Source organism: Columba livia, chromosome 6 (assembly GCF_036013475.1).
Source record: "Columba livia isolate bColLiv1 breed racing homer chromosome 6, bColLiv1.pat.W.v2, whole genome shotgun sequence".
Classification (NCBI taxonomy): domain Eukaryota; kingdom Metazoa; phylum Chordata; class Aves; order Columbiformes; family Columbidae; genus Columba; species Columba livia.
In genome coordinates this window covers 15,262,750-15,290,161 of record NC_088607.1, presented here as the reverse complement: position 1 = coordinate 15,290,161, position 27,412 = coordinate 15,262,750, and the positions used below count along the sequence as shown (strand labels likewise).

At 41.5% G+C, this 27,412-nt stretch overlaps 1 protein-coding gene across 7 annotated transcripts in view; it reads right to left on the bottom strand.

The window, feature by feature from the left end:
• Positions 1 to 8,381: 8,381 nt before the first annotated feature.
• LCOR (ligand dependent nuclear receptor corepressor) overlaps positions 8,382 to 27,412 on the bottom strand; it is a 60,473-nt gene continuing 41,442 nt past the window's right edge. For all 7 annotated transcript variants that reach the window (XM_065068291.1, XM_065068289.1, XM_065068290.1 and 4 more), the window contains 3 exons: positions 23,654 to 23,935; positions 20,710 to 20,803; positions 8,382 to 17,899 (listed from right to left, as the gene is read on the bottom strand). In XM_065068291.1, coding sequence (XP_064924363.1) covers positions 16,930 to 17,899; positions 20,710 to 20,803; positions 23,654 to 23,885 — 1,296 coding nt within the window. In that variant the 5' untranslated portion in view covers positions 23,886 to 23,935 and the 3' untranslated portion in view covers positions 8,382 to 16,929. The remainder of the gene's footprint in view (positions 17,900 to 20,709; positions 20,804 to 23,653; positions 23,936 to 27,412) is intronic.

The following is a 27,412-nucleotide window of genomic DNA, read 5'->3' as shown; positions in this document are numbered from 1 at the left end:
GGGGGGCTGCATGCAGAGCCACACCAGGGTGAATTCTCTGACCGTCCCAGGCTGGCTGTGCAAAAGCAAACGCCACCAGGGAAAGACCTTGGACCAAGGCGGGAGGTGGCAACGCGTCTTTCAGAGGCAGCCCACATCTGTCACCGCAGCAGACACGGAGCCACAGCTGTCACCAGCTCACCGCCAGAAATTATTAACCCAGAGCAGCAAAGGCAACCCACGTTGCATCTTCCCTGCCTCGTTTGACACATGGTACTGTGCTCAAACTCATGTCGGCTCACAGCTGTGGCAAAGACCTCATGGCTTTGAGAAGCGGAGGTGCTGCAGGGACACGTTTTCTTCTGCTGGCCCCGCGCTGGGGCATGGCGATCCCTCGCAGGGGACGGGCAAAACAGCCGTGGGCATGGATCACATAAAGCCACTGCAGCGGGATTTTCTGGAGCTCATCTCTCAAAGCCCGAGTTAAAGGCTGACACTGGATGTACCAGTTTAAATGCCTGCATTTCAATCCTCAGAAATATGCCTGGCACCTAACACTCCCCACACAGATGAATGAGTCCCTTCACACCTCTGTGGGTGCTACAGTAATTCTCTCTCGCTGCACTGAAAAAAACCCAGAAAAGCAGCACAGAGAGAGCTGAGGCTTCACACAATAGCTAGGAAGGAGAAAAGGCATTTTTGTTCTCTAAATTAAAAACTGAAGTTGTGCAAAGCGTGGCCAAAATAACTATGGAAATATTGCTGCCGGGTTCTCAAGGCCCCTGAATTTACGCCGTCCTTGGTGACGTGCGTGGAGACGGATGGAACTTGCATTTCAACTGAAAAGCAGGAAGAAACAAGTTATAGATGGGGTTTGTTCGGTTGGGGTTTTTGTCAGCCGCATGTATTCCTCAAGGTATCCAGGTTGTACAATAAGTCAACTGACTGGATAAACAACAGACATCCATTACAGATTCACACTTTTAACCCTTCAGAGTAGTGTCTTTTATTTATTTATTTTTGAAGTAGTTAAACATTAAAAATCACCTTCTCCCCACCTGTAGCCAAATAAAAATCAAACAAACTGAAGTTTACATTAAAAAAAAATAGCAACCTGAAATAAGTTTATCTTTTTTATATTCCTGTCATACCTTCCTCCACTCCCACCTTCCCCAAGTAACTAATCTAACCATATTCTATAGTAGTTTAGCATCACTTGTGATACCTCTAATACAATATTTAATGACTAATTAAAAACCTTGCCACTGAGCTATTGCTTTAAAACCAAGGGAAATTTATCATGTTGGAAACATTATTCTACGTACCAGTTTTCAAAGCCTTTCCAGAATTGTCCTTGCTAATTTTTCTAATTATCAAGGACATCTGGGATCTTCCCTTTAAGGAAAATATAAAATTACCACAGGTGTTTGTCTCTGAGACAGGACTCAGCATCTTCCCTGGGCCAGGTGCTCCAGAAGAACAGATAGCTCCGGAGGACCAGAGTAGATAGAAAAACAGATAGCACCACAAGAATGATAACAAAGCATGCAGAGAGGGAAGAAAAAAAAAGAAAATATAAAGAAGAAGTTCTTACAAGGATTTTCACAGCTTTGCACGTTTTAAAAGACGCAGCACCCAGCTAAGGCAAGGGAGGACAAATGCCAGGGACCGGTCTTACAGAGTGGGGAGGGCTGCCCTGAGCGTCTCTGTTACAGCATTCCGGGCACGAGCTGGGAGCACACGCTGCTCCGGACCCGCGGTGAGCCAGGTGTACGTGGCCTCTCCCCGCTCCCAAGCCCATCGCTGTCGGTTCCCGTCCACCCCACAGTAAACCAAAGCTCTCGCTGCCCAGCCCTCGGGCACACATACATGGGTCAGCTGCAGCCACTGCAACCGCAGAGGTTCAGCGCCAGGCGAACCCCGTGGAAGTGCACACACGTGCAGGTCTGTGCTGCGCTGTGACAAATCCCACCTTCCCCTCCCACCTGTACCTACACCGCAGGGGGAAGAAAACCCAAATGCATCAGATGCCCTGTCTGCAGACATCGCTGGTCCCAGCCCCAGTGGCCACATTGCCACACGCAGACACTGTCTACTTCTAGAGGTCTTCAAGGTTTTTAAAAGCCTGCAAATATCCAGGCTATTTTTTTTTCCAACGTGGATATGAAAAACCAAATCCAGCAACTAGGTAGAGCGCTTGCTAGAGCCAAACACAGTCAGCCAAAAGCCAGAGCTGGGGGGGTGGGCAGTGGAAGACATTTGGAGAGCAGAGGGTATCTTGGGTATAATTAACAGACATTGGGGGATATGACCCCATTTCAGATAACCTGGAGATGCAGATAATTGGGCCTCAGATAATTAAGGCCATGCTGTTAATAGAAACAGTACTGCAACTCCTAACGGCAGCGTTCCCCATGTGCCGATGCTGTACCTCCTCACACAAAAATGCCTGGTGAAATAAGAATTAGCGGTGTGATTTGTGTCTGTGTCCTCTGCCAGCTGCCGGGCTGAGCAGCAAAGCCCGCTGCCGAGGCAGCGCTTGGGCCGCCTGCCTGGGAACTGGGTTAAGGCAGAGGGAGGCTGGCAGCCCCACACGCCTGGGGACCAGGCTGTCTCAGAGCTGACGGGCTAGGTAGGCTCTATTTTGAAAGTGGGTTAATTTAACTGCCATTCAACTACCATTAAATGATGGAGGTTAATTTTATAGTCAGATAACTATTAAGAAACCAAAACACAAGGCAGGAAATGTCTCTATGCGTGCCGGGGGGGAGAGGTTTCCTCTGCGCTAATGCACATCCTCCCCTTCAGCTCAAACCTCTCATCCTTCCATTTCTGCACATCTCTCACATCACCTCTCTCTTCTTTTTTTAACCCTTGTCATTACACACTATTGTCCTTGCTCCTTCTCTTAAGACAGTCGATTCTCCTCTCAAAAATTCACCTTGGTATCCTGGCCCACAGTTATTTTCCTCCTTCATTTGCATCATCACACATCTCAGTGCTAAAGGAAGACTAACAAATAGAGCTTGTCTGACCACGGCAAATGTCTGCTTAAAACGGTCCCATCTCCCCACACATCCAGTACTTGTCCAGCTACATGGCAAACTGAGGCAGGGAACTACACCTTGCTTAGCATGCAACATGTCATCATCACTAACAGACCCAGTTTTCTTTAGAGCTATTTACCATATTTAAAGCATCCTTGATTTTGGTGGTTTCCCCTTTGTAATTGGATGCTGCAGTTAAAATGTGCTTTATATCTGTGCAATTTTCCTTCCCGCAGCATAACGATAGGTATTGTTTGTTTCTTTATACTGGGGACAAAACCCATCAATTGCTGGTTTGCCATAAAGATAAAAAAAAAAAGAGGAAAAAATAATTATGAACCACAGCTTATGGCTGCAAAGGAACAGATCCTTTGGCTAAAGCTGACGTGACTCATCACTCCTCAGGCGCGGCGAGGACAGAGCGAGCACCGCAGATGCAGATCCCCCCAAGATGCCTTCACAGATCTGCTCCCACCAGCAGGAGAACGAGTCCCCAACCTTCGCAAGGGAAGTGAATGCGATAATGACCCATTAGCACACGCTGCCCATCAAGCGCTCACGGAGCTCCCCCGCCACAGACATTTTTTATTGCATTAACAGTAAGTGCACTACGCAAACCCTGAAAGCTCAGAGAAATGAACTGACGCTTAACCACACAGTGGTAACGAGAATACGGCACTAACGCGATGTTGGCATTTTTACTACGTGCTGTACGACCAGAGAAATACAGAATAGGACCATCCCCAGAAACCACAGCAAAGCCACCTCCGAAAAATCTTCCTCAGACCAACTCGCACATTCAGGTGGTGGCACCAAAACCCAAACGACATTCGCCGTGGGGATTTTTGACCCACAAAAGCCTGAGTGCCAGATAGATTCCCTGTTGTCCTGCTGAGCCCTGGCTATTCCTATTAATCTCACAAGGAAAGACCTTTTTTGGTTTTTCAAATTTATTTATTTTGGGCAGGAGCTATAAAAGAACAGATTAAACAGCCAAAATCCAAATGTCATCAATGTGCTCTTTGCCAGCACTAAACCATGATATTCATCACTTTGTGCTAGGTTACGTTGATTTTAAGCTTTATTACAAATTACTATTCCTAATTAAATAATAAACTCACTAAAGGAGCCACAAGGTATATTTCTTTTAAATCCCGAGTTATGTTAGTTTTGGTTTTATCAATCAGCAATCCAGTCTACACTCAAACAAACGTAAAGGCACTGACATAAGGACAGATATAGGCAAGAAGACTGGAATTAAAGAACAGTTGAGCAGTCACCCTTACTGTACACACTTGTGTCTGCCTATTGGAGAAAAGCCAACACAGGTCCTGAAACAGGAGCAAAAATCTACTCTTTTGACGCACCAGCAGAAAAGCTCACTGACTTACAGCCATGCAGGTTCCTAGCGAGCAGTCAAGTTAGGTATCTGTCACCATGGGCCAACGAGAACTTTGTTGTTAGCAAACATACTTTGGGTACAGAGCGAGCAGGTTTAGCTTTCTCATCTTCAATGAGAAAGGGCTGTTTGATGGCTAGAAAGCAGATGAAAACTTGTATTTACGTACCAGCAGAGTACGTTTGATACGAAAACTTCTTATGCAAAACTAGAATCCTACAGTATCTTTCTTTACAGTCTCCTTTCAAAGTCAGTTTGTTTTAAGCCACTGCTAACACCTCACACGCGGCTACTTGCTTTAAAGACCTGAAAGGAATCCAGCACAGATACTACGTGTGACCACAGCACATCTGAAAACAAGAAAAAATATACTATCACCTTCACGTAAGGGGGAACATGGTAGAAACGACTGGAGTCTCCAAGCAAGCACGTCAAGCTTGGTTTCCAGCAGGTCCCAGCACACCCATCAGCTGTGTGTATGAAAACCCCTGCACGTAGGTGGGGAAGCTCTTCAGCTGCTCCTAGTGTCAGTTTTCCCCCCTGCAGAGCCAGAGTAACTTTCAACAATTAGTGTCAGGGCCTTTCTCTAACGCTCAGTGAGAAGAAAAGCACAGTCAAAGGCTTGGCTTTAAGAAAGGAAACCATAAAAGCCCCTTTCAAAGTTAGGAATGTCATTCCAAAACGAGTTGAGCAAGCCCTACACTTTATAAGCTGGACAGGTGGGATATTGGTGCGTGTCAGGAAGAAAAAACAAAACCCATACCTTAGCAGGTGTAACAAAACTGCCTATTTCACACCATAATTTTTACAAACCACTCTTCCTTTCAAGACAAGGTCTGAGCAGCACCTGCAGGCAGGAGCCCCGGGAGGGCAGGCAGCCACAGAGCTGCCCAGGTAGCGGCAGAAGGGAGATACAGCCAGATCCAGTACAGGATCACACAGGCTGCAGCCGAAGCCTCTGCCCCATCCTTCCCTGCATTCCCATGGGCACTCGGTGGGTCACAACTCCAGCTGTATTTTTATAGAGGCAACCTTTGCATATTTGGGCAGCAGGGCTTATGTTTCTACACTCTGAAATATACCTTAGGCATTCCTACTTTTAGCTGACCTTTTAAACAGTTCCTGGAGATCTGAGCTGTAGCCATCTCACAAGAAAATCTGCCTTTTAGTGAAGCGTGTACTCAGCAGAGCTCCTGCGGAGCCGCGCGACACCTGCAGAGGAGGAGGAGGCAAGAGAAGACTTCACAAGTTTTCTTTCAAACATGACCTGTAAATTCTGATACTTTAAAAGTGACCTGTAAAAGTAAGACGCAACTGTTTTGTGCTCTGTCTTCACGATACTAAAAAAAGCACTTCTAAAGGTTGTATTGTCTGGGGTTTTTGGGGAGGCAGGCAAGAAGGAACTTAATTGATTAACAATTCACAAGTGTGAAGTCATTCAGACCTCTTCTGAATTTCCTGCTTAACAATTGAGAACATCTTGGATTTTAAGCCACAGAAGCTGCATTAAAGGTACCAGATCAGGGGAGACAACACTGTCACAAACAGTGTTATCTGGGATCCCTCCAGCACTGTAACAAAGCGTATGGAGAATAACCATATTAGAAATATCAAATTTTACTTTGATCTCCCTGCCATCTTCATTGTATCAAACTCCATATCCTGGATTTGCCGCTAACACCTCAAGCTCTGTTTTTGAGATGATTGCTTTTGGTCTGTACTTCTGACACTCTGTATGTGAACCACATTCCTAACCAAGCCTCTGCTACTCACCCTCAGTCAAAACCACAGCTCAGCAAGTACCAGTGCCTGGGCACCCACCAGAGCAGAGCGTGCCGGTTAAGAAATTAGTCATTTGCTGAAATATCTGAATCGGGATTAAATCCCCCTCCTCGCCCAGGCGCACTTTTGCCAGGCCTCTAGGACACCAGAGCGCTCCGTGGGCTCGGGCAGGAAAGCCGAAGAGCCGCGTCGCCGAGGCTGACCAAGCGCGCCCTGGGCAGCCATGACACGAGGGCTCGGTTCTGGCTGAAGGTGAAACTGCGATAAAGCTCAGGATCTTCCTGAATAAAATCAGCTTCACTCAGAAAACTTAAGTTGATTTCCAAACAAAAGCGTTTCAGATCCCTCATGCTGAGGTCAGGGAGCTGCCTGCTTCCAGGTAGGTGCCCACTGGCTGCTATTAATCCCAGCACTTGCAGGCAGCGACCTGGCACTTTCCGCTCTTCCCCTCACAGCAGCGCACGTTTTGCAAAGCGGCCAACAGCAGAGCCTCTTGTTTCACACCTGCTGGAGGATCTGGATCGCAGAAAGTCACCCAGGTCTGTGCAGGGGTACAGTCCACTGTTCCTTCAGAAGGTGACCAGATACTCTCCTGCAGGTTCACAAGAGGCAGCCGCCTCTTCCAATAACAAACGGAGCAGCTCAAAACCCGTCCCAAGTCGAAATGAGCTGAAGCAAATTAGCAGAAGAGTTTTTAAGCTGCCTAACAGTGTTAATTAGGTTTCTTTCCTACTACAACAACAGCACGGGTTCTTTTTTCTGGGTGCAACACTTTGTGCACTCTCGTCACAATATGTATTTGTATTACAGAAAACAGCTTTAAGAGAAGAATTCAAGGCTGCTTTCCTTTAAGTCTGAACAACTTCAGCTTAATAGTGCGAGACCATCGGCAAGTCCTCCAGGAAAACCTGAAAAACTTGGTATTTCTCATAATCGCGGGACTGAGAGTGTCAATTAAAAATGTTCTGGGAAAAGCTTGCAGAATGTAATATCCTAAAGAATGGCAGATGGGAATATAGTTCATCACTTTCAAAGGCTATTTTCATAGATTTGACAGATGTATTCCGACATACAGAAAAGATATGGTAAATGCAAGTTTACAGCACAAGGCTTTCAAGTTTAATATTCCTGAAAAAGTGTAAGATGTAGCTTCTAGTCAAACCAAGTTTATTCAAAAGACATTTGCCCAATGTAGCTAAACCAACGGCAACACCCAGCTACCTGACTGTTTTGCTTTTTAATACCAGTATTAGTACACAATTGTTAGTTTGCAATATAACAGTTAAGTATCTTAAAAACACAAAACAAAAACCCATCAAAATGCAAAACCACACTGAAAAAATCACGTTAGCAAATGCAAACCCTCAATCACCTACTTTTCAACAGCACAAGCTGAGAGGGGCAACTTCTCAGGAGAAAAGAAACCTGGGCTAGACAGCGTACAACACCATAAATTTTCGTAACACTGGGAAATCCCTATGCACCACTCTCAAAATCATCCTAGGACTGAACACGGAGGTTCACAGAAACGCCGAAACTCACGTGGGTTCCATTACACACCACTTACTGTAACCTACTTTTTAGTATTCAGCATTTCAGTATCAATAATGCATAACGTCAAAAGTAGTTCAACCCAAAGTACAGTCGTGAGGAAGAGAACCGCGGGTCTCGAGCCAGGGCCGGGGAAGCAGGGCGCAGCGCCGAATTCGCCGTGTGCCCCCACGCAGGGGGACGGCAGGACAGCCTTTCCTGCCGTGACTCGTTACTGAATGCTCCATGAACAGGACTACATCACTTTTCTTTCACCCCCTGCCCCGGGAGACTGTTCATTCTTCACCGGATAAATTATTTACCATTAAAGAAATGAAGGTGGCCAGTAGGAAAGAGCGAATTAGAGTACAGGCATTCAGGAGACCGGGCTGCTACCCGGCAGCGTTTCGGCTTTCACAGGTCCTCCCTACCCCGCTGCTAAAGCGGCTTCATCACCAGCCCTATTTAGGACAAGCAAAAAGACCCTCCCCAAAGCTCGATCCTTCAGCTGGAATTAGTGTTACCTTCTGTTTTCACTTCCTCCCCTGCTTCTCTCAGTTTCTGAGAGTCCGCAGTTCACAACCCCGGGTGATGAGTGCCGGCATTTAGTAACCCCGCTGAGAACAACAGAATTGGAACCCCTCAAAGTTTTTCACAACAAAATTTATTAGAAGAATAGTGGTTTTGAAAAGTCTAGCATCCAGTGAAAACTACCATACACAACGTTACAGCTGGGAATGTGTTTCCAAAATGACATGGTCAAATAATACAATGGAGCCATTAAATCTTACACATGCACAACAAGAGAATTAGCGCTTTGACATACAATGCAAAAAATAAATGGACCACATGAAATAAAAATTTAAAAGTACTTATCACATACATTAAGACACAGCTTATTTAGTCCAGTCAAAAAATCAGAACTGCATTAAAAAAAATTAATGTAGTGCAATCAAACCAAAAACCTTAATTTGTGATCATAAGTGCTCTACTACATAAAACATTGATCATAGCAAGGAACAAAAAATTCAAATCACACAGTACAAAAAAAATCTGTAAATAAATATAAACTACAGTACAAGAGAAATATTAAATTATACAATTCCGTCAAACTGTAAACAGTATATTGAAATGAGGTCCATAAGAGTAAAGGGGGGGGTTCCTGTTTTTTTTTTCCCATGACACTTGAACTTCTAGAGGTCAGAGAGAAATGCCATTTTCCATACTCTTCAAAGACTATGGGTTACATAAATAGAAAGAGAAGACTTTTGAGATGTAAAGTGTCAAATAATGAAGCAGAGGTGTTGCTGACTCGTGACTGCCAACAGATCACTGCGAGGGCAGAGCAGCAGATTTCACTGTGAAGGTTCCGCCTCCTCGCGCGCAGCGCGGAGCCCGTCGCTGCAGATGTTAAGTGCCAACGCGCCCCGGATTTAGTGCTCAGCATCAGAGAGGAGACACCGCCGAGGCCGCGGTGCTGCCCCGCAGGGGGAGGCGGCCACGTGCAGCGTCACCCGCTTGCACCTCTGCCCATTATCCGACAGGTTTACAACGCTTGTCGTACAAACACCAACTTTGGCAGAACAATTACTAATAAGCTCAAAGCACTCCCGGCCCATTGGTTTCCATCACAGTGGCCAGTGCACAGAATTCTCGAAGGACATTGCATAACTAGAGTGTAGAGGTCAGACAGCCAAGGGCCCGTGCTTGAGGTTAGAAGTAGTTACGGGGAGAGAGAAGCAAGAGCCACGTTGAGAAGCTGCCCCTGCCCTTCACAGAAGCAGTTGGGAATGTAATTCATTTTTAGCTGCGCTGGCTAGTAGTGGCATTTTAAAATATATAAGTTTAAGATAACATATATACTATATATGTATATAATATAATACATATTATATAATATACATAGGAATTTCTTACAATACATACCAGGAACCCCCACGCGATCTGCTCAGTAGTAATAACTGAATATACAGAATGCCACTATAAGTGTCTGAGGCACTGTGTGCTGGAGAGTAAATATGCAGCTTTAAAATCCGTTTGGCTGAGTTATACCTGGATACCTGAACTGAGTTTTAAGTTGACATTCATCAAGGATGTGCTATCAGCACGTCAAAAGAAAAGCAAAACAAAATACAAGTCACTGCTAGGTTTAAGAAGAGAGTACAAGTACCTGAATTGAGTGAGGATAGTGTGTAAACTGTCCCTGAGGGTTTTTAAACAGTGTGTGTACAAGTTGGATTCCTAAGAACATTAGTTTAAACTTACATTGCGGACTGATAAAATACCAATGTCTGACAATTTAACAAGTGGAGGTTAGAAAGAGTTATGAGCAAACACTCAAAACATATTTTATACATTTTAAAGCAGCAGTAAGCTGCTGTAAGCATACATCCCATCAGTACAAGCAACACGTGGGACTCGGATAAAGGTTTCTATTTGCAAAAAGCCCATCATATATCAATAAGTAAAGAATATTCACCTGCTAAATTAGAATGCACCTAGTTACAGACTAGCAATTCAAGATTATTTTTTTAATCAAATACTTTGCTATACTTTGCTATTACATACTAAAATTCCTTAAGCTCACTAATGCTGGTATTCTAATCTATTTTTTTTAAATGTTCCCCCTTCATTTAAGAAATATACCATTCCACAACTTAAACATTAAGATCCATTTTCAGTCCTCAGATGTAAAAAGCATGTCAATGAGTTTATATTAAAAATTTACACGGTAAAAAGGCTTGAATTTCAGCCAGAGATTCTAAATACTACTCATTCCCTGAAGGCATAAGGGAGAAAGAATCCCTACCCATTTTTCTTGTGATACAGTTTTCAAACTGAACATTAAGCAACGGTCCGAAATGATTTTTCAGTTTGGGAAACTTCCCTTTCCCTACCCATCATCCCAGATTCCAAGAGTCAAGCCCTGAAACGGCCGATTGAAACGATCAGTTAAAAATATCAGGCATGTCTATATACATCCCCTGCCTGAACTTCAGAATATTTTGTTGTGTTAGTCTTTAAAAGACAGATTATTATCCCAAGAGAACTTGTGATCTGACCTGAAAAGCCGTAAATGATCCCAGATTGTACATTTAAAATATCTTATAACCTGAAGACCAGATTTAATTAAGACTCTGGCATTGTAACAGAAAAAGTGCTGCAGTTATTCATCCCTTTTCTGGTACTTTAGAATAGGTCAGACAAGTGCTTTGTATAGTGATGATAAAGTTTACATGCTTTCACGCAGGCATAAAAAATATTATCTGCAAAAATATTTGAGAAATGTAGCACCAAGTAGTTGATAAACTGTATTAGTAGCTGTAGTAGTGTCTTCATTATTTCTGAGTAGGAAAACACATTGTTAGACTGTACTAGGTGATGACCATAGAAACTGTTTTCTAACCAACTTCTCCTGCTCCAGCCAGAATAAAGTCTGTGTCCTAATCCCTGCTCCATTGGGTAGAGTTGAGTCCTTCTACGTTATACTTACCAATTCAGTAGAGACAAGCACAGGGCAGGGACGTTTATTTTTAAGAAGGTGAATTAAATGCCCTGGACAGGACCGAAAAAGAAAAAAAACATCCTTCCTCTTAGTACTTCACCCAGGAAAACTGATTTTGTGACCAGGCCAAGAGATTTCTGTGAGGATCAAATAAATCTCTCTTAATACAAAAGTTTTCAAGACAATACCCGAATTTAGGCATAACTCAACAGGACATGAAGTCCAAAACTGCTGCTGTAATACTGGTATAGAAACTTGGCCCCAGTCAAAGCAAGAACAGGAGAGAGGGAGAGAGATGGACACCAGAATACTCTAACTACTTGTAGGTTTCTTTCTGGTACATGCGGAGTGCATCTACAGATCATTTGGAGTCCACAATACCTCTCTGCTTAGTGACCACCAGTGTATCATGTTTACACACTGGATGATTAGAAATGATTAGCTGTAGCGGCTATTGTATTTACTACACCCAACAGAACCGCATATAACCAACAGTGTGATTTTCAGGTTTCTGAAGGTTCTCGTTACAAAGTTTTTTTATGTAACTTGAGATCAAGTGAAAACCAAAACCAGTCTCAAAATTTTTTTAGGTACAGCTTTTTAAAGCCGTACTAGTCAACATTATCTACTGGTGCCAAGGAAAAGCAGCATCGACCTAGACGGAAATCACATTTAATTTCTGAAACATTTGTGGGGTAAACCTAGAAGTTTCTGATCTTCATGAAAATGAGGGAAACAACCCTTCCTGTTCTACCTCTAACATCTGGCAGAGAATTTAAGATATTTCAAATATTGTGACAAAGCTTTTGGTACAGGTTAATACATTTGCCTTCGTAAGAGCTTGGACTGCAACAAGTATATGCAATCTTACACTGAAGAGTTAAAATTTGGTCTTCACTGAAGAAAGAGCTCTTTATGTTACAGATGTAGCCACATTGTTTATGAGAAACAAGGGAACAGCACAATGTTCCCTTCACTCCTTGGACACTGTGTTGCTCTCCTAAGACTCAAGGACATTCTAAGAGCATTACTTCAAAGTAAATGGGAAAAAAACCCACATGATAATTCCAGTTTTGCCTGTACCACAATTGTTGCAGATGATATAAAAAGCAATTCAACCAGAACTAAAAAGTTGTTTCAATCTATCCAAAGCTTACTCAACCCTGAAGCCCCTGAATCACTTTGCCAGTTCCTGTGAATTTCCAGGGGAAGGCAACGTACTCTGAGGTTCTCATGAAGGAAATATTTAGACTCAAATGTCGGGCTGCCACAAGACAAAGCACAGACCACCGCTTGTCTGCTAAACACACGTGCAGCTCCCTTCCTTGTTTAGGAATATCCTTGAGCACTGGAAAGCTCTACAGAAAAGGTGACATAGGAGTTGCTTGAGAACGCAGAAGCTGAATGTGTTCCCTTACCAGAGGCACTATCCTACCTGAACACCTGCATTTGTTAAAAATAACGTTTTCCAATTGCCATGAAAATTCAGAGTTCAACTTCAGGTCTAGCAATAGGGTTGGTAACGCAACCAACAAGCCACGAGTTCTGCAACAAAAAGAAAGGCAAACCTGTATTGCTTAGGCAGCAACTTCTGCATAACAGGGAAAAATGAGAAATTCTAAAGAGCGCTGTCTTCAGCCTTTAAAAAAGAAGGGGGGGGGGAATGACTGGAAAATAAAATATATTTAGACAGAAATAAAAACGAGTCCAGAAACGCGTCCCTACAATATCTAACTGGAAACGTCCAACTCTATAGCTGTGCTCAAGCATTACGGCCACGATAATGCCTACAACACTGTGGAATGAGGATCCAGCTGGCTGAAAGTGAGGTAATAGTTTGTAATAGGTCAGAGTTCTAAAAAAGCACTTTTACATCTTACAAGTCCAAATAAAAAAAAGGACACACTTCATACATGTTGGGCTTTCTCACCAGAACTGTACGATAATTAACTCCACACCAGGACCCCTACCACACTAAGCCTTACTCATCTTCAATTATATGCTGCAGCAAAGATTTACCAAGCGACACCTAAACTTCAGTACAATATGAAACTTGATTCTTAAAACTTTATACACACAAAATATAAAATTACTTTTCTAGGATGGGGTAGGGGAGAGGGATTCTCCTTCATGATACTTGGACTGAAAAACTAGTTTTCAGAGACTGCCACAAATATTATTCACAGTTTCTTGCTGTCAGGCTTTTTCAGCTACATCAACGTAGTACACAACAATACTGTTAAGTCCAATAACTACATCGGGTGGACATTCTCGGGAATAAGAGAAAACTAGTGACGAAAAATACCCGAAAGGCCTCCTCCTAACGACGTCTCGATTTTTACAGGGTTGCAGTTTGTCTATGTTACACGTTAATGTGATCTCAAAAGAGCAGCAGGAGAAAGATTTTAAACCTTCTCTCCTGTCCAAGTGATCCAAGTAACATAAGCATCCACTTATCAGAAATAACATGAGAAACGAGGCTTTTGTTACACAGACAGCAGTGAACCACACCTTCCCACACCAAAATATGGTCAATCAGGGATTTTGGCCATGCAAACTGCTGGTCAGCAGGAAATTAAGCATGCTAATGGACAAACATTAATCCCAATAATATATTTTAAATGATCCCAAATACTACTAGTTAGCTACACTGAAAGCGCCTGCAAAAAATATGTAGTGAAAAATGAAACAAAACATCAGTGATCACTGCAGCACTCAGAGTGATACTAGTCTTACGTGATGAATCACCTCAGAGAAAATACATCAGATGGGACTTTGAAACAAAAAGTTAACGTTAAAAGGTGCACCTGAATATTACAGACTAAGTTTACAAAACCTACAATAAGGTAAAATATATATCTTTTGAATATTCAGCAGCTTTTTTTTTAAACTTGTTTTTATTTTTTGAGAGGCTCATGAAATTTTAAAAAGGGACCACTAACTAATCTCAACCATGCTTCACAAAACAATAATGGCTATTTTATATTGCAATTACCAACGTAATGCAATTAGTGCTTAAAAATAATCTACACTTTTTTCTTTTTTTTCCTTTTTCAGCAGAGACCTTTGGAGGAAATGCGGTTGTTCAAAAGCTTCTCGAAAAAGAAAGATTACCTGAATATCAAGATATCACAGATCAAGTGTTGTGTTTAAAAGCTTTGCAGAGGTGAGTATTACAATCTTCAGGTCTCAGGACATTTAAACTGAGAAAGTTACGCGTTTGGTTTGTTGTTTGTTGTTCTTTTTTTTTTCTTTTTCCTTTTTTTTTCTTTTAAATCCACTTTCTAACCAAAGCAAATAAAGAGTACTCAACTTCTCACTATCTATTTACAATTCTTAGCCTACAGCCTGAAATGACAAGACAAATTCTCTTTTAAAACTGCAGCATTAAAGGGTAGGCACACCATTCTTCTGCTGCACGATTGTCACCCACTTAAACATACACATACAAAATATTTAGGTTAGTAAAATGAGCACTCCACAAACACTACAATGACAAGTTTTATAAAACTCAACTCATGTTGCTTAAATAAAGACAACTGCAAAAGGTTAAACCTCTCTGAACAGCAAAACTGTGTTATTCGTTCTTTAAACTTGCAGCAAACTTTCTACCATAACCTCCAACAGCAGATGAAACCACGCGTTTAACTGCAGCTTTATTGCAATCACCAGCTAAACTGGAACGTATTGCAGAGTTTATATACTGCTACTGAGCTTAAACTGCTTTAAATGCCAAGATGACAACTAGAGAGCTACGAGGAACCAGGATTTTGAGTACTAAAATCTATTAAGTAAACAAAAAGCATAACTGGGGCCAAGTGCCCAGTCCATTTCAAGAATGAGCAGTGCATATTTAAAATGACAGCAATGGTGTGCCTAACCTTTGAAAATATGAAGTTGCTGGGGAGGGGGGGAGGTGAATAGGATCAGCTGTTCCAGAGTCATTCAGCATCCCCAGGGCTAATCTAGGCCACCCTCCCATGAGCTTTGAGAAACCACTTTCAATCACTGACATCACTTAATGCTCTCACACAAAAACTCCAATGTTTCTTTTGGTTGTGCAAATGGGAAAAAAAAAAAAAAAAAAAAAATCATACTTCTATCTACCTTCTGCACAGATTAAGATCAAATTGTTTCTACCTGAAGAACCAGCAATTCCAATTTGGTCATATTGTGGTAAATCCAGTAAGCTCCACCTAGTTACTGACCACTCCCACAGAAAGTATCAAAGATAAAAGTTCTGTACAAAACTTATCCTGGATCTCCGTATAATGATAATGACATCATCATGTTAAAAAAAAATTGATTTGTGGTTTACGGAGTGCTTTTACGGTGTTTAAATGCTTATTCTTGCATGTGCTAAACCACTATCAAAATAGATTAAATAAAAACAACAACAAAAAAGCAGGACTTAGATTAATTCCTGCTACTGGCAACTGTAATATTTAAAAAGGAAACACCCATTCATTGAGTGTTCGACCCTGACAGTATTACAGATAGATATGATGCAGAGCCTGAGTTAGATCAGGCTACCAGTGTTTTACTTCTTCCCTGAACATTAACAAGCTCCTTCACTAATGTGGTTTTTGGGCAGACTACTGAGGTTGTAGTGTTTGAGATTACCATTTTGCGGGCTTTTTTTGTTTGTTTGTTTTTGCAATATCACAGTAGTTTGTTACACAAATCCCCCCTCCCCGGATTAGAGTCATTTAAACTAGTTGTTGGAATCACACAGTTTAGTAAACTCAGAATCAAGTCTGTAAAAAGCATAAAGGTCACAGAGAACCTTAGTTCTGTTATGAGGCATACCCTAATACATCATTTAGTGTACCCTGACTGCTCCTGACTGCAAGAAGCTTGTCTTCCGTGAGATAAGGCTACATCCTCAAGCAGGTGAGTCTAAATATCACCCTTCAAAAATATCAAACAAAATTACAGCAAAGGTAGTGTTACAAATAATTAACTGACATATTCTGAAGGTAGTGTATGTAAGTTTTCCCTCCCCTCCCCTCCGGGTGAGCACTAAGCAGACAGTGAATGGTAAGTATGTCTAATTGAGAAAGAAAATAGTGGAGAGCCTAATTAGACCCAATTGATGATCCATCTAATAAACAAATCTGAGTTCAAGAGAGGTACCATTCCTAGATAGCTCGCTTTAGCTTAGATCTTTCAATCAACTGGATCAAAGAAAAGGAGGGGAAAAAAGATTTCTGAAATGTTTTGAAGAATGACAGTCTGATCCTCATTCAAAAAAGCCTGGCTTTAAGAGAGCATCAGTTTAACAAAGTGGACTTATTTCTATCAAGTCAGAAATGAAAAATTCAACACCAGAAGTTCAGACAGGCTCTACAGGCAAGATGTTCACTTCCACAGATCTGCATTCTTTGTGAGGTAACTCAACTCTCTTATTACAGAGAAACATGCAAAAGGCAAAAGAAAAAAAAAAAAGAAAGAACAAAAAAGGGTTAGTGGGCAGGTGAAGGAGGGAAACTGCACCACACCAGGCTAGAAAAATTTACAAATGTGACATTCAGAGCACACCTTTCACTTGTGTCCACACAAGTCTATGCTAAACTGCAAAGGAAAGAGCATTGCAGCAAATAGGAGAATCAGGTGTGCTCAGTGGTGGCTAAACTATGCAGTAGTGCTCACCCAGTTTGCAAAGTAATTGGCACTCTACAACATCCCTACTCATCTTTCAATTCATTCGCACTTTGTGCTGCTTCTCCCTGGGGATCTAATTCAATCTTTACTGAAACATCCTGCCCCTCCGACCTCATTAATTTCATTTTTTTCTTTGGAGGGTTTTTCAAAGTGCCCAGCCTCTCTTTAACTTTGTACTCCAGTGTACTGTGGGGAATCCCATAAATACTCTGAGCTTTGGAAACACTCATTTTCCCGCTCATAACCACAGAGATTGCTTCCTCCAGTATCTCGCTGTTGTACTGTCTGTATCTCCCTCTTTTCTTCCTAGGTTGCTTGGAGCCAGGATCTCCCTCTTGATCTGAGGTGGGATATGGCTGTCCAGAGGTAGACTGCTCAGCATCTGAGCCCCAGGAATCTGGTCCAGCATCCAGCAAACTTCTCCTGTTTTGTTTTGGAAGGATAGCCCTTAACTTTTTGCTAAGCGCGCTCTCCGTTTGTGAACCCATTACCAAAGAGCTATAGCTGTACTGGTCACCAGTGCGGGACTCCCATGAAAGGTCCATGCCTCGAACTTGTGGTATCTTTAAATCCACAGGAGACGAATGGCTCACGTCCTTTTTCCCATCCTGTTTAGTTTGAAGTGCCATTTTTTGAAAGGCAGAGTTTTCTGTAAGAAAAGGAAGGTCACTGATGTTGCTGAGTGCACCGTTTCCCCTGAATTTCATGCGGCTGAAATTGAATTCGTAGTGTGGTTTTGCCCAAGAAGCCTCCCTGGATAATATTAAGTGCTGTCCGTGATTCTGTAGTCCGGATGGCCCATGGCTGGCAGTCGTAGAAAACTGGTTTCTGCTCAGCAGTTCTTCACTAATCTGGAGTGATCGAGCCAGCGGTACTTTAAGAGATGTGGAGTGGCCATAACCTTCCCTGGTTCCATCCTGCAAGCTTCTTGGAGGTACCCCATCACCACTCTGTAGTCCCTCTGGATGGTGCTGGCTGGGTCTCCCAGGTCGCCTAATTGGATGGAAGGAAACTGATGTGAGCAGGACTTGCACAGGTAGGGAGGGATGGGTGAGGGGGCCACTCCTTTATTAGAAGGCCTTGCTTGGGTAACATCACTTTTTGTGTTATTTTTTTTCTCTAAATTTTTTTAAATTATTTTTTTATTTTAATTTTTTTTTTGGTTTTTAAGTCTCAGCATCAGTCAGTTTTAAAACTTGTTCGCAAAAAAAGAGAAGCTTTTTGGGCAAAGAAAAATGAAACCTGTTGGCTGGTCTCTGGTTGGGTTCACAAATTCTCGGAGTAGAAAAGACTTCGCGCAAGCGTCTGAAAATATCACCTTAATTACAAAGTAGTAATCAATCGCCATAGATCTACACACAACTGTGTTACTGGTGTGACGTTACCACTAAACAAGTACAGTAATAAAAGAGTAAGCCAAAGTGCAACATATTCAACATGCAAGTATGACTGCCACCTGCGGTATCTATAGGTGGAAACCCTGGATGATGTTCGCTTACACCATATTGAAGAACTGCTGCTCAGGATGAAAAAAAAGCAATACTTAGCAGGCCTCAAAGGTATTTACTTGACTTTCATTAAGCACCAAATATGAAAGCACTGCATTTCACTAAACTTACCAAATTGCTCTCTTAACAACCAGTTGCATACATACATGTCCCTCATTCTCATTTGACACATAGCAAGGACAGGAAAAAAAAGAAAAAGACCCAAGTTCCAACTGCCATCAAGATGAAGGATTAATAGCAGAAAAAGCGGTACGTATTTTTACCATCTTCCTTTTCACAGTGTTCTTTCCATGACACAAAGCACTAATACTGCAGATAAACACCTATATTTTAATATTTTACTTGCCTAACCCCCTGTAGTAACTAAGTCACACTAGTTTAAAAATCCACCCCCAAACTTGTCCATGTTCAACATACAGATTAAAGAGGAAACTAATAAGCAATTCTAATGTAATGGTCTGGGACACTACACTGGTGTAAAGCCCTCCAGCTAAGTCAGCGTTCTCTAAGGACAGGATACATACTGCTGAAAAGCTACATTGTTCTTTTTAACATCACATTGGGATTATAGAAAAACAGTCTTTAGAGAAAAGACATCCACTGAAAGGACCTGGCATGTAACATACCCAGTGCTCAATACATACGCTACCAGCTTCTCTGCAGGATGCAACAGATCAGGGTTGCAGCGGGTAACGAGTCAACAAGGATTCAGAACAAAATCCAAAGAAGTGAGTGGAAGTTTGTGATCCCAGAGACTCGCTCACGCAATGTGCATTCTCTGTCCCTTCTACAGCATCTATCGGCATCAGAACGCGCAGCAGGGATTCTGCACCTACCACAGGTCACACTGAGAGCTAACAGGTCGCACCTGATGTCACCGAGGCTGAACAGCCTGCAGCCCCCTCAGCTTCTGCACACCTGTGCAAGTAACCACAGGTGCCGCAAACTCTCCGCACCCACCAAACTGATGGGGACAGTGCCAAACGCTGGCCCTGTCCCCCCGTCACCCCTGAGTGTCGTACTTTGGCCCTCACTCGATACACAAGGGAACAAACAACACGCAACCTCGGTGGCTTCTGGTGCCTTCCGAGGGAAATAAAGCTGGAAGGAACCTGTTCAGAATCGAAAGAGGAGAGCTGGTGGGGAAGGTTTATGCTAAAGAATTGTCAAAAAGTATCAAGAATAACTTTTGAACAACGATTGAGGTGTCTTATTAATAGAAATATTAAATGGAAAAAGTAATCTTGAAGGGAGAAATCCGAGACAATAATATTTTTCCAAAGAGAAAAGCAAAAGTGAAATCAATTGTTAGCAGTACATGGGAACGGTGGTGGTGGGTTATTAGTTTAAAATTTCTAGTTTTTCAAAGTCTATTGTAAAGCTAAATGCAGCAATTAAATGGCAGTTTAAACCATATACTGTTCCTGTACTTCACCAAAAAAACTGTTCACAGTAGCTTCAAGAAAAAAATTCTCCCATCAGCACTCAAAATCCCTCTTACTCCCAGTCAACCTCTCCAGCACAATTAACTCAATCCTCGCTAAGAGTAAAGGGTTTCTAAATGTGTGCAAACGGTGACCATTAGAAATATGAAACCTTACAGAAATTTTGTTGATATAACATTCTTCCACACCTTGAACTAATTAAGGCAAGACTAGTAGACCACATATTAAAAAAAAAAAAGGACCAAAAAACCCCCAAACTCGTTCAGTGCTACAGTACCATCACAAATCCAAAAGGTGATATTTAAAGTTTTCTGACCTACCAGACTCTCCCCCACTCCTTTTTTTATTTTTTAAGTTGTGGTTTATGCTAGGAAATATTAACAAAGAACATGCGGTGGTGATTTAAATCTAGTGCAGCTTCACTCATCACCCAAATCACTGCTACCTCTCAAATAAACTTTTCTGTTAGCTAACTTTCCCCTAAGTGAAGTGAAACCTAAATTATACTGCAAAGCCTCTACGATTCTTCATGCATTTAACTGAACTTGCATCTCCACGGACATCACTGATCACTGAACCCAAGAAGCAGGCAATGGAAAGATCTTTGGCCAAGTACGAAATTGGCCAAAATAACAGCTATTAGAGTTCTTAACTGAAAGCTAAACGTGCCTCAGTTTGCGACAACTCTTATTTGGCAGGTGGGATGAAGGTATTTACCAAAGGTACAAGTCAAAAACCACATTACTCCAAAGGGTTAACATCAAATGTAAGTTAAAATTAACAGGAGCTAAGCACACATTTTTTAGTAAAAAACAGTTTTAAAATGTCATAGTAAGTTGCTTTCTCTTACCCATTTCCCGGAGTACTGGAGCACCCTGGAGAATGACTCAGAGAGGTGCTGCCGGCACAAGGACTCTTCTTAGTGGATAAATCAAGCACACCGTCTGTAGAGACAAAGGAATTACTTCAGTGTTTGAAGTAACACAATCAGCCACGCTGTCCTTTGACAAAACAAGGCTTTTGGGCTAAAGCCGTATTTAGCACACAGCATTTTTTATTTTATTTTATTTTTAAACAAACTAAGACTTGGATTTGTTTGCAATTTGTCTTATGAGTGACTTCAATACAGCCCTCAGAAGTCACAACAAAATTTGGCAAAAATTAAAAGTGCATCTGTTACAGGGGCCAGAGAATATAAGTTCACCTAAAAATGACAGTCCAGGATACAACACAACCTATCACATAACTAACCCTCATCAGTCCCAAAATGAGACATCCTTCAGCTTTCTGAGACTGGGGGGGGAGGGTTAGGCCAGTATTTTGGTTTTTTTTAATCCAAATCTCTGTAGGAAAGTTCATTGAGACTTTCATATTGGGAAAGTCACTTTCAAATGAATACACACATAAATGTGAGACTCCTCCTCACCTCGCAGCTAGCTTCATCCTTCTCCCCATGTCTCCGATGAGTCCCTGCTGGCAGAGCTGCTGCCTTTCCCCTCTCTATCGTGGCATTTTGCTCTCTCTCTCCTTCCATATACCAAATTGCTTTTCCTGCTAGACTGCTTCTTCCATTCTCCCTAATGGCACTTCCTCGCACTCACCCATGCTCCTCTGCAAGCCCTTATATAAATGCTGCATTTCTAGGCAACAGCAAAGGGAGTGCTTTTTGCTAGAAAAGCCTTGCTCCCACTGCAATGAAACAACTTGAAATTCTGGTCATTTTAATAAGGGCAACATTGTCATAGAAGCAGCACGGCCATCTGAAATTCCTGGAAACTTTGAAACAAGGAATATATGAGGCAAAGACAAATTAAACGCATTGGCAAGGTAAGCCAGAGATATTTCAGAGCTCCTTGCTCATTCCATCTACTCAAGCAAATGCCACTCAATACAAGAACAATATAAGATGGCTTTCAGATTGCTTAAAGTTTTCATTTGACATATGGAGAAAAAACATGATAAACAGTGAACTAGAATTAACTTACGGAAAGCTGTTCCACCCACTGCGTTTAGGAACACACCATAACCCCAACTGAAGGAAAGAGACAATTCAATCCTTCTTTTGAACAGCGCTTGGGCAGCCACGAGATACAGAGACTGGACCAAGCATCCCCCCCTTGTCAAGGGGCTCCGCTGGGCAGCCCAGACTGCTGCCCTGGCCCTGGCACCCACAGCTTCCTCCACCACAGGGGTCATTACAACCTACAAGTCTCCGAGGGCAATAAGGACCAGCCTCATACCCCACAGGGAAGTTTACCAACCAGCTGGGTTCCCCTCAACCTGCCAGAACAGAAATATAACAAAAAGCACCACTAGTGGTCTTTCATGACAGCCTCTTAAATCTCTCATTAACAAGTTTGGCAAATCTCTTCCCAATTACATGAAATGTAAATTGCAAAAAAAAAATAATTACATCAGCAAACAGATTACTGTGTAAGTTAATATGCACATATTCTAGTTCCATAACAAGTGTTATGAAGATTATAAATTATCTTACAGCTTTTTTGTCACATGATAAAGAACAGTTCGTGTACATGCTTTCTTCTTTACAATACAATCCTCTAACTAAAAAATTTTAAAAAAACCCACCACAAAGCAGCAAAACTGATTCTCTTCCTCTCAGTGAAAAGCTTCACAATGAGAGCAGTTTAACATCATAAAAATACATGCAAAAGACACTTGTGAAATACATTTATAATAAAATCAGCTAGAAACAAATGCCTATAGGCTAAATGAACAGGTCCTCACTTCAGGACAGACATCATATAACCTTTCACTGCAGTTTGTATCCGAAATGTAGCAACAACTTTCAACAGGTGCTGTAAGGGCAGTAAGTGTCCAGATGCCCAAGCTGCATATTGCTGGACACATAATATTAACCTTTTTACAAAAGCGTCCATAAACCTAAGTTCAAAGAATAGAGGGTTATCTAGAATTCTGTACTAGCTAGCAAAAGGCTTTTTTTTTTTTTTAAGGTATCTTGAGGATGGACAGCCTACTTTGTATTTGATAGAATGATTTCAGACACTAAAGCATTCCTAAAGAAAGGTAAAGGGGCTGATTTTAATCCTATCAGTAGGATACACTTATAACCTCTATTCAACAGTTTCAGAAAAAAAAGCATTCACATACCATAATCAAGTACAGAATTTGCTTGTTAAAAAGCATTTTTCATGGAAAGCAAAGTTTTCAAATTAAAACAAGCTCTGCAACACTGTAACAAGTTATTCAATCTGTGCTCTGCAGAACAAGTCTATTTTTAAGGTAGAAAAGAGACATTTCTTCCAAATGCATAAATCTGGAAGTTTTGTATAGTTCATGGGTATAATTTTTACAGCCTTCACAAAGCAATTTCTCACAGACTTTTAAAAGACGCTGTTTTAAAAGACCAGTCCTTCAGTCCTTCAGTCAGACTCTGTACTGATCCTCAGAAAGGAGACAACATGATAGTTTTTGTGGCCACATGAACTTGTCTTATCAGCAAGCACACAGTCTATTTTGGCAGAGTGTTTCGTGCAGCTCCCAGCAGGAACAGCACACTTGTCCCCAGAGTTTGGAGCATGTCCATCCCCTTCACCCTTCCTCAGAAAAATCCCTCACGTCTACGGGCCAACATTCTCCCAAAAACTGCTTTCCCAGCCACATCCAACCAGTCATTATTTTATTGTAAAAACATCCACCGCTTCTCCACTTTACATTCATTTTAAGAGTGCAAACTTCTAACTGTCTGGTTTTGCAACGAGGATGCCATTAATGGACTGCTGTAGGATGCAAGACACTGGTAAAAGTCCTACCTTGTTCACTAGGTTCTGACTGAGACTTTCTGACAGTAAGGTCCAGAGGTGAGTCTTGGTCAGCCATGAGAAGTTTGCTGAGCACAGGGTTCTGAGCAGTTGCAGCCGTGGGAGAGGAGGCGACCAGAGATGCTTTCAGCAGGCTTTGGTTCTTTGTGCTATTGGGCTGGCTGGAGTCCTGAGTATTTTTTGAGGTATATTCAGCAGCAAACTGTCGGATCATTCGCTGCATGATCTCACGGGCCACTAGGGGAATATTGGGGTCAGAGACCCTAGGACTGTCTGTAAATATTAGAGATTTTAAGGAACCATTTTAAGTAAAACAGCTTTTATATTAAGTCATTTTTATATTAAGTAAAACAAAAAATCTAAGGAAAATAAAGAGCCAAAGATAAAATAGCTTCTGTAGAAAATGTACTTTAGTCTTATAACACCTGAACATGTACCATAGCTGAGTCTGGTATAACCTTGCCAAAATAACAGTTTCCTAAGAAAAATACGCAATCTCCTCTTTTGGTTTAAAATATAAATATATTTTACCAGACCTTTAAGAGGTGTGGAAATAGACAGAAGAGTGAGACTCATGAAGAAAAGTACCAAGTAATGAAGCTCACTCCAAAACAACTGAACAGGTTATTCAGCAGAAGAACTGAGTAACTTACCTGCAGCTGCAGAAGGGGAAAAGGGAGAACAGAGTTGCAGCAGTCCCCTACAAATTTACTGGGAAATAAAGCCCGATAGCTCTAATTCTTAAAAATAATTCACATGAAGATCAAATGTTCAAGCGTCTTCCATTTCATTCTATCTATTCCGTTTGACATTTCTATCATTATAATCAATTCAACACCAGGTACTACCCAAAGAGCTTGCACATATTCAAAACCCCAAGACGTGTCACATGAGAAGTTATTCTATTTCTAGGAGACCTGCTGAATCTCTTAGTAAAAAACGTGAAACGAAACAGGTAGACCTTTCAATTTATGTATATGAAATAGTGCATAAATATGAAGGTATTTGCGGATGTGGGCAACCCAAAAATACATTGGCAAAAATCACTGTCTTGGATCAGTAGCAATTTGTGATGTCAAAGGAAATCTGTAACTCCTAAATCACAGAATCTAAGTCCTGCCATTTCACCTCAAACAGTCCTTGTGTTCTCTGGCCAAATCAGGTTAAAAAATACCAACACACCACAGCACCCCGTAACAACTCCAGAAAAGGCTCAAAATGTTTGCTTTTTTTATTTCTGAAGAAACATTCAGAGAAAATTGTGCAGTACAAGGCCAAACAAATCTTTACTATTGTTCTGTTTCCAGAGCTGCTTTTAAAGTGTTTACTTCCTCTTTAAAAAAATTGCCCAGGTTGAAAGGTAATCTATTGAGACTGAACTATTAGAAGCATTAGCAGTATCTTTTGTGGAACATTTCAGCTTTAGATTTGCCTTTTACCACCATTGTTGACAAAAACACACCAATCCAGCAAGCCAGCTTTAGAGTATCTGTAAAGGCTGACTGACATGAAGGTTTGAGCGTGTAGTTGCCACAAACTTAAGAGCAGCAGTAAACAACTACTGTGTTTCTTGATGAAAAAACATATTAAGCTTTAAATACTGAATCCAGCCCAAATTCCTTCCTGTTAAGCACAGCTTTTAAATGTAAGACCTTATACAGTCAACACAAGTATTCTTATAAGGGTAGAGTAGCTGTACATTTCCAAGACATTTATGTAAATACTTAATAATTTTCTTGTAAAATCTACAGGTTGTTTTATTGTTGTTAAGGACGAGACACTAGAGTTTTAAGAAATCACCAGGAGATGAGCCAAACTCACTTCCACTCCAAGTGCTCCACAAGGACCCAGGCCTGGAGAAGCATGGGAGCCTTTTTCTGCTATGGTGACATTTCTTCCATTTTCTAAGCTCTCTGCTACAACCTGCTGAAGGACACTTGAAAGGCTCTGGGAAAGCCCACAAACCAATGCCATGGACACACTGATGCCAACTCCTTGGGATGTGCTTGTAGTGCACACAAGTGGGGCCAGCAGGAATGAGCTCTATGGCACCTGCGTTTTCTGAAGAAGAATCACGCCTCTCCTGTGCATCCATGGTCACAGGTACAATTCAGTAACGCTTAGAGCTGAAGATATTTCCAATTCAGGGAGAAAATACTACAGATGCCTACCACCAGGCATCTTTGTAATATGCAACTTCAAAGAATCAGCACAGAGTGACTACTGAGAGCTTGCTAGTGCTGCTCAAGCTAAACTCTCTAACTCAGCACACAAAACTCAATTTTCAACCAGAAAGATAGTTACCTAGCACATTGAAGGCTTCTTGCTTAATGTAAAGCCTGAATGCTAAGGATTAAAACTATTCAAAATCAAGTGCAAAATATTTGTTGGTGCCTCTGCTGCATTGCTTGAAATCAACCAGATGCTTATTTTGACTCCAGATGTCTTTTTTTTTTAATAAACTAAAATTAATTAAACCAGACATTCTCAGAGAAGAAAAATACAGCAAATATTTATCAGCTATAGGCAATCTAAAGCAGCACCTCTGAACTTTAAAATGTTAATAGCTTTTGTGTATTTTATCTATGCTGAAATCTTAGCAGGGCAGTATCAAGCAAAACAAGGTATGATTTGATTAAACTATCAAAAGAAGGTACCATCCTGCCACAAGGTAATGGACAACTAGGTACTACCACTACCACTAACCAATGTTATTAAGTCAGGGTCACATGGGCACAAAGCAGAGAAAATACGTAAGATTAATGGACAGTAAACCTGTTCAGAAAGTTTGCTGATCCTGCTAATTACTTATATATGTTAAGACCATGAGTGCCTGCCCTTGACATGCAACAGGCATCTGTTTGCAGGACATCTCCATTTTCTCTGATCTGTCTGGGCTACAAAATACCAGTCTCAAATGTTACTGGCAGTGAGGATGGAAAGAAAGAACTAATCACTGGCATGAAACCAGGAGAGCCCAGCATCTCTGAGCAATGTAGGAGTGTCAGAGTTCTGCCGTTCTTTGTGTCCTCTTTGGTATGACAGTGCCTGCGGATCTTATGGCACTGGCATGAGTTAGAATAACCTTTCGAGCAATCTAAATACTGCCAGGCTTCACAACGATGCATAAGGATTCAGAACTGACTTTTGCCAGGCTTCTTCCCCTCCCTTAGTGCTCCTGCACCAAGCACAGCTCTGCCAGAGGAAGGTAAGCAAGAGCATCCTGAGAATATTCTCAACAATTCTTCAACACATGAAGTGCCTTCATTATCTGCATTCTGTGTATCTGATCATGGACTGTGTTAAACGCCTCATTAGCACATTGCAATATCTGCCAAAAGTTTTCTGACAATTAGGGAAATATGTGTTTCTAATAAGACACGCACAAATTTAAGCTCAATTTTAAAGGGATGACGTCTTTAATAAACAATTTGGAAGTGAAGGAGCTGCATTTTTTCCTCTCACCAGAAAAGTAATATGGAAAAAAAAGGGATATTTTCTCTAGATTTTTGTCTTCTTAAATCCCATCTGGATTTAAATAGAAATGGGATAAATCTAAAGGCAAAAGGAAACCTTAACCTTAAAAGAAGAAAGTAGAAAAAAAAAAACAAAAATCCCCCACAAAAAAACCCACACCAAAAGACACTGAAAAGGAAGACGTGGAATAAAAGCACTATCTGAACTATCAGTAGTCACGCAACAACTATCCTTCCTCCCATCCTACATGCTTCTATACTTTATGCAATACAC